The 11234-nt window shown below is 42.4% G+C and overlaps 1 protein-coding gene across 3 annotated transcripts; it reads left to right on the plus strand.

Moving 5' to 3' along the window:
* The first annotated feature begins 122 nt into the window (after positions 1–122).
* si:dkey-12e7.1 (F-box protein) lies at positions 123–9217 on the plus strand. 3 transcript variants are annotated; one of them, XM_036124843.1, is made up of 4 exons: positions 123–1150; positions 3260–3304; positions 4520–5147; positions 7377–9217. In XM_036124843.1, the coding sequence occupies exons 3-4, from the start codon at positions 4617–4619 to the stop codon at positions 7962–7964; spliced, it is 1119 nt and encodes a 372-aa protein (XP_035980736.1). In that variant the 5' UTR covers positions 123–1150; positions 3260–3304; positions 4520–4616; the 3' UTR covers positions 7965–9217. The 3 variants fall into 3 exon arrangements, with proteins under 3 accessions (XP_035980736.1, XP_012722889.2, XP_035980743.1); XM_012867435.3 differs by lacking the exon at positions 3260–3304 and having other exon boundaries at positions 124–1150; XM_036124850.1 differs by lacking the exons at positions 123–1150; positions 3260–3304 and adding an exon at positions 3372–3774.
* The last annotated feature ends 2017 nt before the right edge of the window (positions 9218–11234 follow it).

The following is an 11234-nucleotide window of genomic DNA, read 5'->3' on the forward strand; positions in this document are numbered from 1 at the left end:
ACACTGTGACTGCGGGTCACGTCCAGGTTCTAGGAACTACCTGCTCGGTACTTGAGATAGTCCTCACACATGGACACTGTGCAGAAGATGGCCCAGCAGAGACTGAGCTTCCTGCGGCAACTCAAGAAGTACAACCTTCTACAGAAGTCGCTGGTCATCTTCTACACTGTTATCTTTTAGTCTGTCCTTTGCACATACATCACTGTGTGGTTTGGCTCATCCACAAAGCAGACAGGTCCAAACTGCAACCAACAATCAGGATTAGAGGATCATCAGGGTTGACCATCCCTCCATCCATGACCTGTACAGGTTTAGGGTCAAAAAAAGAACAATTAACACCTCTTCAGACTCTACACATGCTGCACACAAACTGCTAAAACTGCTAAAAGATGCAGCCTCAGAGACAGTTTCTTTAACCCAGTCAATCTAATGAACTCCTAAGAGCCAGAAATACGAAATGGACACCATGTTTATTTTTACTAATCCTCTTTTTGTTATAATGTAGGTATTCACACTCACAATAAAAAATATCTCTGTTTAAGAATATTTGTAGATTTTGATGAAAATGTCTTCACTGAGAGCAAAGTGGAATTTGGAGATTAAATTGATTTTTATCAATTGCATTTCCCCACCAGGGGGAGCCAGTGCCCTTTCTCTTGGAAATGCGTTTTCGCCCGTCTTCTTTTGTTTTTGTTGAGCTTTTTCCTATAGATCACCAGTTTCGTTTTACTTTACAAATGTAACGCAACTGAAGTTTCTCTGTTTATTATGTTTTCTTCATATGTTTTCCTTGGTTTATTCTTTGCAAGCCCCGCTCCCCGGAGCCGCCCCGGCGTCTAAAACGCGCACACCCAGCGCTCCTTTGACAGAGCGTGTTGATGACGCTTTCCTCCATAACAACAACAACAGAACTCAGCTGCTGGAAAGCTAACTAGCTGGCCTAGTTATGCTCAGATTTTTTTAACCTTTTTTTTTTTTTTTTACTTTAAAATTTGTGTTGGTGCCTTAATAGTTACTTACTTGTCCGCTTTCAAAGCTAATGCTGTAAAATATTGAATTCCGTTTTTAACCTGTATGAAGTTTAAAAGTCTTTGTCTGCTAGCATGCTAGCTTTACAACCAGGTACAAGTCGGAGCTTCTCCTGCTGAAGGTAACGTATTTATTTAAAGCCTGTGTTTTTTAAATCTATATATATATATATATATGTGTCCATACAAACCGCATCTTTAGGTGTAAACTCGGAAAGTGTGCAGCGGGTATTCTCACTGTAACAGGGGGGTAAATGGGAGAAGGGTGTGAATAACGGAGCTGAAAGGACTAGCCTTCATGTTCCAACAAGCTAAGCTGCTGTTTAACTGTGTGATTTCACGCGTGCAAATTTGCATTTCTAACGCCGTTTTAAACCGCAGACGTATGGCGAGATAGATTTTAAACAAGCCCGTAAAAAGAGGGGATCCTACTTGCAACGTGGTTCTCAGCCACAATGCAAAGGTCTGGGTGGGTGAGTTTGGTACAGGCGTTTTCCAGGTCGGTTTATATGGTGAAAAGGACGAGTGTGGGAGTTAATTGTATTTATCGATAAACCGTCTGTCTGATCTTCACCCGTCCCTTAATTTATATGTCTATCCCTCCCTCTAGCCAAGTACTTGTTTATTCATCCCCCTTCATTCCATCCATTTATCCATCCATATATCCATCCGCTGCTGTACTTTTATATTTAACTTCTAACCCATGTGGACATATCTGCAATGAATGTATGTTAAAGTAGGTTTGTTTTAACAATTGGCTGAAAAAACCCTAAAACAAAAACCTTGTATTCTGGGACCCATGTGAAATTTTAAAATAACATGTGAAGAAGCCTGGTTACTAAGTATAAAGTGAAGATATGTTAGATCTGGAGAGCGATACTGAAGAACAGGAAAGCTGCTCAAGAGGACCAGTGAATGGGCTTTGTTGTCTGATCCTTCATGTCTTACTCTCAGTTTCTTGACTTAAAAGTTCAGATAAACATTTAAAAAAATTAACTTGGATTGAGTGTAGATAGAAAGATCATCAGTGTTTCCTGACAGAAACATTTTTAAGAAATTAATATTTTAAAACTGGCTGTTAGGGATAATAATAAACATCATGTCAGTTCTGTGTCACCTTTTGGTTTTTCCACATAAAGCCTCGCGTTAAACATTTTTAGATATTTTGTTTTTTTGATTTACTGACAGTCCACAGATGCCTACATGCTCACACAGGTGATAAATTAGGTTTATTTCTTTACTTTTTACGGCCTTTGTTTGGAGCCTAAATATCAACTATTTTAAGCAATAGTTGTACATGTACAAATATCTAGACGCTAGAAAGTGTCCTGAGATTATAATATTGTCACCTGCCTAAAATAATGGCCTGTGTATATCTATCTATCTATCTATCTATCTATCTATCTATCTATCTATCTATCTATCTATCTATCTATCTATCTAGATAGATAGAAAAAGAATGGCTTAGGCCATTTAGGAAGGTGATGACATGTGAACTTTTATATAGTGTCAAATTAAGAAATGTAAAAATGTCTAGGAAGCATTGATCCTATTTCCCTCCAACCCTTTACTCTGAAATCCAATGTTCTTCAACTCTTGCCATTACATTCAATCATTTAAAATGTTAGAAACTTCAGTTCAGAAAAGTCTGAACTGAAGTGGATTTGTGCAATATCAGCACAGCTTGTGAAGTGATCTGTAAAGCTCTTTGGCTTTCCTTGTGGGAGAACGGTGCCTTAAAAATGAAATAGCCTTTGTATGACCAGTGAAACATGGGGGATAAGCCACTAATATAAGAGGCTTTGTGTTTTCAGAATGCTGTACAGAGAATTTTTTTTTTAAAGCACAGCTAATGTTGCGCAGTTCAGATGGGCTCTTGCGATCTCCAAACTGCAAATAATGTCAAATTAATACATGGGGGGAGAGGCGTTATCTGGCAATTTAGAAAACAAATGTGGTTTTAATTTTTTTTTGTTGGACATTTATGATATCAGAGACTAGCTGAACTCCACATAAGCCAGAAATCTGTCTGTGCATGCGTGTATGCTTAATATAGCAGTTGGAAAAGCATAATAAAGTCTGTTGAATGACGTCTCAATCCATGGAGGTCTGAAGAAAAACAAAAAAACGTGTGAAATGATGACTAGAAAGCTCTGAAGACCGCCTAAATTGAACTGTGGAGCGAAACTGGTGTAAATTTTATGATTGTATGTTTGTTTTTTTTTCATCAGGACCTTCAGATGTTTATCATTGCCAGCTGTGAATCAGAACCGCTGGTAAGCCTAACCCCACCGCAAGAAAAACCCATAAAAATAATAGCAGATATTTACTATAATCATTAGAAAAGGTTACAACTACTATCGATGGCCATGGCTTACAGCTAATCAAAATGCCAAAATCTAGTTTCTTGGGAAATCAAGACTATTGCATAAGACCAACAACTACAAAAAGGGGATTTTAATACAGAAATGTTATTTTATGGCCATGTTACGCCTTAGAAAATCAGTGGGGATTTGGCCGTGTTTTCACTCGTAGTAATTTACTCCCTCAAAGGGGATTGTAAGCCACAGAGGTTCAGCGCTTAAGAAGCTGGCTGATCAGAGTGCTGTAAACTACTATACTGTTGAAACATTCAGAGGCAGGAAGAGGTGCGCTGCAGCAGGGATAACCACGACCTTTAGAGGGTTATGACAAAGGACAACAGGACTGGGATGTTGTTCCGCGATCCGAAGTCTTCTTTTCAGATGTAAGTAGGTTTTTGTTTGGAATATCAAGGTCCCAGAATGTAGAAAAAAGTGTAGCGAGGCACAGAATCAAAGTTGCTTTGAGTTGAGGTTTGAGTTTCTAACTCCTGGTGGTGGTCCCTTGTGTTTTATTCGGTCTGTTGAACACACAGATGTTTAGGAGGAAGAATTTGGAGCAGTTCCTGCTTCCCTCCGCTGACAAGCTTTTTAGAGAAGCTGATCTAATTTTCACCTGGCTGCCCACACTGCTAAAGGTATCGAAATCTCCTATGGACCAATTCAATTCAATTTTATTTATATAGCGCCAATTCATGAAACATGTCATCTCAAGGCACTTTCCAAAGTCAAATTCAATCAGATTATACAGATTGGGTCAGATTGTACAGATTGGTCATCTAAGGGAACCCAGTTGATTGCATCAAAGTCTTGACAAGCAGCATTCACTCCTCCTGAAGAAGCGTAAAGCCACAGGGAGCACAACACGTTATCACTGCTTGACTGTCAGGCAGGCCAGCCGGATCTAAAACCCCAGAGTGATGCGTCTGCTCTCTGTTCTGTGTTGACGCTCTTTGTTATTATGCTCTTGTTTATTAAGGGCCTATTTACAGAGAACGTCAGGCTCACCGTTTTCTCCCTGTCTTGTTCAGTGAATCAGAAGCGGAAAAGTCCGGCATCCCTGACTTCGGCGTCTCGGGGCTGGAAAGGCACAAGCGTAATTATTGTTCCTGTTCTTTATCCTTTTTTCAGGACGGAAATATTGATGGCAAAGCCAGAACACAAGACCTCCCGGTGGAGATTCTGACCTCCGGCAGCAAACCCCAGGCTTCCCGTCGTCTGTGGAAAAATGTCGCCGCAGAAAAAGCTTCTCCTGCCGGTGAGCAGCCGGCGGAAGGCCGTGGAGGACGTCTTCCCCTTTAACTCGCTGCCGGTGGAGTGCCAGCTGCACGTCCTGTCCTTCCTGAACGAGGTGGACAAGTGCAGCTGTGCGCTGGTCTGCCTGAGCTGGAGTTGCCTGGTCCGATCGTGGAAACTGTGGCGGGTCGCGGACTACTCGCGGCGCGGCGCCTTTCACCTGGGCCAGGAGGGGCTGCTGGTTTCCAACCGGGAGTTTGAGCGCTGGAAGTCCTGGGTCCACCACTACACCCACCATCTGATCTCCCGGCGGGCCAGCCTGCTCACGCTGAAGGCCAGCTTCGACCTGGGAGACCGCTGCAACAAGTGGAGCGAACTGCTTAGCCGCCTGCTGGACAACGTCCACTGCAGAGACCTCAGTCACCTGGACCTCAACTGGACTTTTACCCTGTTTGAGCCACTGGACCTCAGGGTCCACTCCAGCTCCAGTTCACACCAGGACAGCATAACAAAGATGGACCAGGTAACCTGTCGTCGTGCTGAAATACTTTTAGATCCGTCAGTGGCTAAGCGCAGGATAGAGGCAGAAAATTGCAAAATCGGTTAGCCAGGGGTACTTTCTAAAAGTAAAGGCTAAACAGAAACAATTGCAGCAAAAGCTCCATTAGTGACTTTGTCTAGGAAAGAGATGCAGCTACTGTATTTTTCAGACCATAAGGCGCACTAAATATTCTTCTCAGTTGTGTAATATCACTCCTCCCCTTCACGTACACAGCTCTCTGTCAGGAGGACAGAGTAGCTGGATTACACAGAAGGCCAAAATAAACGTAACTTTTATATTAAAGGTATACTATGCAACCGGGGTTGATTTTCCAGCGAGGCTCCCCCCAGAGGGCGAAAGTAAAAGTGCACTGTCGTAAATATGCTCAGCTGTTCTGGTTTCTCCGTCAAGCCAGACGCTTTGGTTGTTTTGAGCTTAGCAGACAGGCGAACGCAACGAAAAGTGGAAAAAACGGCAGTACAAACAATGACTAACACAGTGAAGGTATGAAAATGCACACAGAGAGAGAGAAACCATTCCAACGTTACTTACAATCGCATCAGCAGAAACGCGAGGTCCGTGTCAGCCTTGCAGCCTTGTTTTTCTTTTAGCTCTCGCCATTCGGAAAAAGTTTGCCCGATGTTCACCCGTGTACGACTCCTCTCTCTGTCCAGAGCCCTTTTCCTCTTTCTTGCCTGCTCAGACATGGGCTTTCGCTGTTTTCTCGCTGGTTCCGCCATAATAACTGCACAAATATCGCCACTGCGCTAACAACCAGCATGCCTTTCACTGGGGGCGTGTAGCAGTTCTCGCCGTAAAGCAAGACCGACTCTCGCGATGCACCAGACTTCTGAGCCTGTGAGTGCGGGCCGAGGGCTCCTGCAAATGCAAGTACGGTATTTCCCCCACAGACCACCAGGGCGGCCGAGAAAACCTTTGTTCGACCTGAAATGACTCATTTAATCATCCAAAACGGTATGGAACACATTAATTAACTGAAAAATGTTGCATAGTATGCCTTTAAATGAACTTACTAGGTTTATTGTTGCTAGCGCGTACTCCGGGCTCGGCCTGCCTAAAGGCTCCTACATACTCAGGTCGTACTGTGCGCATACTGCCAGCTCGGCGGGCTCTTCGCTGACTCTCCGCGGAGGTTTTAAACTTCATAGTCGAGCGTACTGTTGCCTACGTTTCTTGTGGCAAATTCCCGACAATTCCCAGACTTTCTGCCAGTGGGACGAAGCGGCGGAACGGATGGTGAAATGTGTGATTAGCTAGCTGAGCACCTAGAGCCGTTTCTTTTCCAGCAGACTCCCACCTGTCAGTGAGAACAGAGAGGGACTGTGACGCTGCGTCCTGGAGACCGCCTGCTTGGAGCAGCTCAGGGTATCAAGCTCAACGTGTTGCGTATAAAACAGTTTGATGTGAAGACTTCTGGCCTCCGAGAAGTTGTAAAAATTGAGCTGTGCACATACCTGTACAAGCAGACCTCCGCTAGAATGCACTTCTACATTACAGTCTTGTAGACTGAGCACATTGTATCCCATAAAATCGGTCAGTAAGCACAACGGTAATCATATACAAGGCGCACCGGATTATAAGGCACAACATCAGTTTTTAAGAACAATTAAAAGGCAAAATTATTTATATAGCACAATTCAGTACAGGGACAATGCAAAGTGCTTTACATGGTTAAAATATAGCAAATTACATGGTTAAAATATAGCAAATTAAAACAGAATAAAAGCAAATAGGAATAAAATGTAGATAGAAATTAGAACAAAAAAGTGGTGATTCAGTTAACTAGACCAGTTGAAGGCAACCCTAAACAAATGTGTTTTTAATCTTGATTTAAAGGAACTCAGGCTTTCCGCACCTTTACAATTTTCTGGAAGGTTTTTATGTGCGCCTTGTAGTCCAAAAAATCCGGTACATATAAGGGAGAGCACACAATGTGAGCGGTGACAATGACTCTATCGATGGCAGCGGCCCAGACAGAGACACAGATGCTCATAGCAGCGATAGGGTCAGGTGTACCCTCTATGGAAAGCAAAGCGTTGAGAGTGCAGAAAGCTGCTGGCAGCAATAATGGCAAATCACACGTAGATGAACGGGAATAAGAGAAAACAACACGGGGAGGACAATGGTCACTATGTTCCCCAACAGCCTGAGCTTATAGCAGGAACTATCTTCTTTTCTTTGGTTTGGCAGGTGACCAGCTTCCAGGAGCTGCTTGGCAAACTCACCCACAGCTGCCCGCGCATCTCCAAGATGCGTTTACATTTCGACTGGTCCGACTTGTCCGTTTCCTTGCTAACCCGGTTCCAGCAGCTGCGAACCCTCGAGCTCAAGTATTTCTGGGTCTTCAAGCTCGTGACCCCCTCCACGCTGCAGACGCTCACCAAGTCCCTGCCCAACCTAAAGTCGCTGACTTTGCACATCCTGGTGCCGCTGAGGAACCTCGGGATCTCCTACACGCTGGAGTCGGAGTCTCTGGAGTTCCTGGACGTCTCGCCCAGCCGCGGCCTGGTCTTCTCCTGCCTGAAGCTGCCGGCCCTCAGGGAACTGCGAGCCAAGAAGATAGTCCGAGGCATCACGCTGGATCGTAGGACGAGGCTCAGGATCCAGAGCCGCTGGCCTTGTCTGTACCACGTCCTCCAGCAGGGGGCGCCGAAGCTTCAGGCCCTGAACAACGAGAGGCTCCTGCCTACGTGGAGGGAGAAGAGCTACGGGGAACTGAAGGCCATCCTGGAACAGTCCTGCTACTGTGTGCAGCACCTAGACAGCTGGCTGTGGTAGTCGGCTGACGGACTAGATGTCCGTCTACGTATGGGTCGGTAAACTTCAGCCGAAAGCGAAACACTTCTACACTCCGCGTCGTTGCTCTTATTCCAACAAACTGATTCTGCAAAGGGACACAGAAGTGGCTCATTGCTGCTGATTGGAGGAAAAAAAAAAAATGAAAGTTGACGTCAGGATTGTCCCGGTTCCTAAACTGAAAGCTGCTCTTTGTGTAAAAAAACGCACGCTGAAGTAAGGAAATGACGCACAGCGGGTTTGTAATCATTTCTTGGATAATCTGCAAAAAGCAAGGGGCTTCTTGCATTAATGGCCCGCCGCTGCACTGGTCAGGAAGCGAGCGGAGCTACGTGCACGAAGATCAGGACTATATGAAGAACAATCGCTCCTGTACGTTGCTTAAAACCTCCTAAACCTGTTACTGACAATTTTTTTTTAAATAATAATGGAGAATGAAGGCAAAATATTTTCAGGAAATTCTTATTTTCATCAGAGATAAACAGGAAACTTTTTTTTCTCCATTCATATATATTTATTTCATTTGCAGATTTCTAAAAAAGTCTTAATAGAAACAGTTCAAAATTACAAACCAATGCCATTTGAATCAAAGCAATATTAAAGTAGGTTAATAAATGTTCCTGATTTGCCACCACTGCCTAAGGGGGAAAAAAAAGAAATGAATTTTAGAAGAATTGTTCATTTGACTGGATTCCTTTGCAGTCGAATAAAACCTGAGATTTTAGTACAAATGTTCTTAAGAATTATGACAAAAACAGAGAAAATCTAGCATGAAAATGCATTTCCAGACTTTCTTCCTTATTCGTTGTATACAACAAAAAACAAACATATCTTTAAATTAAAGATCCTATTTCCAGTATACTGCTTTATATTAAGGTAACATCCTTTAGTTTTCCTCATTACTGTTTTACTGTGTTATTGTTATTGTGTTACTGTGTTAAGTTAGACTCACTGAGAGAACGTCCAAGAAAAACACATTGATTCAAAATCAAAAAAGCCTCTTTCAGTGTTTGTTTGGCCTCTAGATTCTTTGAGTTTAGGGCTTTAGACGGTTTTAACTTCTTCAAAACTGGATCTAGTTTAGATACAAAAAAGTGGCGCTTTGAATTTAGTGTGAGATGATCTGATCCAAGTTTTAGTGAATTAGCCCTTTACCAAACGGCCCAATCAGGCCCAAACTTCTGCTGTGTTGTTCTAAGACTTGTGGACTGAAGGCCATCCTGGGGCACGAGATCATATATATATATATATATATATATATATATATATATTAAAATAGGGGAAAAAAATATTTTCTACTGAATTCCTGATCTGAATCACAGTCCAAATAGACACGTTCTGAACCTTTTTACCTGTACATTATTGAAATATAACTAGTTTTACAGAGCAATCTCATCTGCACAAATAGTACTGAGCCTTAGTCTTTATTCTTGTCCTTTTCTCTTTTATTTACCATCCCAACAGCTTGACTTTGTTGTTTTAACGGTCACAACCATTTCCCACAACCTGACCAGCAAATTTTTATGGGTCACATGAGGTAAACGCAGGGGTATATACTTCTGGGTTTACCAGCACCTGTGCTTGTTGAACACACGGATAAAAACCAACAAGATAAATGTTAAGAACTTCAGTATCATGAATATTTTAGAAACCTGGAAGAACAGTATGCACATTTTCAGTAGGACGCCTGTTATAAAACAGTGTGAAGGTAACTTCACTGGGCTCTGAAATGTCTTGTGAGTCTAAATTCTGATTTATTAAGGGATGAATGGCAAACCCTCAAATAACATAATTGATTTTGAATAAAAAAAAAAATGTTCTCAACTCGCTCATTTGACCGTTTTACACCTTTCATTCTATATATATATTGGCCGTTTTTATATATATATATATTTTTTTTCTAGTTTTTTTTTTTTTTTCCAACCTTGACATGACCATGCAATATTATTTCCTAGGAGGAATCAATTTACTTTAAACGTGGAAAGTCTTTTAAATCAGATTGTGTGTGTGTGTGTTTTTAAATTAAACTGAAGTTTTGCTCCTTTTTTTAAAAAAAAAGAACAATTCTCTGAAATATTTTGCCTTTTTTCACCTTGGTATCCAATTATCCAGACCACTTTTCAAAATAACATGTACTGTACTTTAAAACTACACTAATGTTATGCGATTGGTTGAATGAAATTCAGAAACATTTATCATCAGATCAGTGATGGAGGAGCTGTTGTAAAATTTTGCACCAGAGAGAGAGATGAGGTCAAAGTTAGGCGTTTTAGTAAATATTTAAAAGTGAATATCGATTATAGGACATGCTGAAATGAGCTGTTGGACTTTGGAGACCATTTCTAGGGAGCGATGTAGAGCTCCACTCTGAAAACGAGATGAAAACTGTGTTTCTGCCGTCTGGCTTGGCTGCTGAATACTTTGCACGTTCAGGCCGTCGCTGTTAAGCTGATGTAATTCCAATCACGGCCGGCCAGGAATGCCAAATGAGACTTAATTCTCCTGCTGGACCACATTGTTCAGAATTGCTGGTGCTCCTTTTCTGTTCGTCCTGTTTAAGACGCCCTCCTTGAGCAAAGAAGCCGCCGTGGTATTGAACTTTTCGTTGGAACGGCGTTTTGAGTGGAAAAAAATCCTGCAGCCCCTTGATTCTTGCAGACCTTTTGCACATGTCTGTTGCCTTCATGAAAAGTTTCATGCAGGAAAAAGGGCCGACAGATCCCGTTCCAGCTTCTCGAGACTGGCTGCTGAGAAAATCCGTTCGGCTTGGTCCGCAGTTTTGCTGCAGATCACCAGAGGTCGCCGTTTTCAAAGAGTTGATCCTGAAGACCTCTGCGTTTTTTTTTTTACTGCTGCACAGTGGAACAAGGCGGACTGTTGTGTGTTAGAGAATCGCTTGACATCTTTTCCCTTCTGCTCTGTTGTGCTCAGGTTTGTTATCCCAGCTGAGCGAACCAGCGTCACCTTCAATTTACTGAATGATTTAACTGCCGAGCCTTTTTATTTTTTTCCCCCCTTTCTGGGAATCAGTTCCTCCTTCTCATGAGCAGGAGATGCTGTCATATACACAGACGTTGTAACATCTGGTCCAGTTGTTTCTCATAATAAAAAGAATGACCTTTCAGGTCTCTATTTCTCAGGGGTTTTTATTCCTATTTGTTTTAGTGCAACTTGTCAAGTCCGGGAGGAAGACCCTCCTGAAAAGTTTTCAAAATTTTTTTCCTGCTTTTTCTTCTCACTTAAAGGCAACCA

This window comes from Fundulus heteroclitus, chromosome 2 (genome assembly GCF_011125445.2).
Source record: "Fundulus heteroclitus isolate FHET01 chromosome 2, MU-UCD_Fhet_4.1, whole genome shotgun sequence".
NCBI classification, from domain to species: Eukaryota; Metazoa; Chordata; class Actinopteri; order Cyprinodontiformes; family Fundulidae; genus Fundulus; species Fundulus heteroclitus.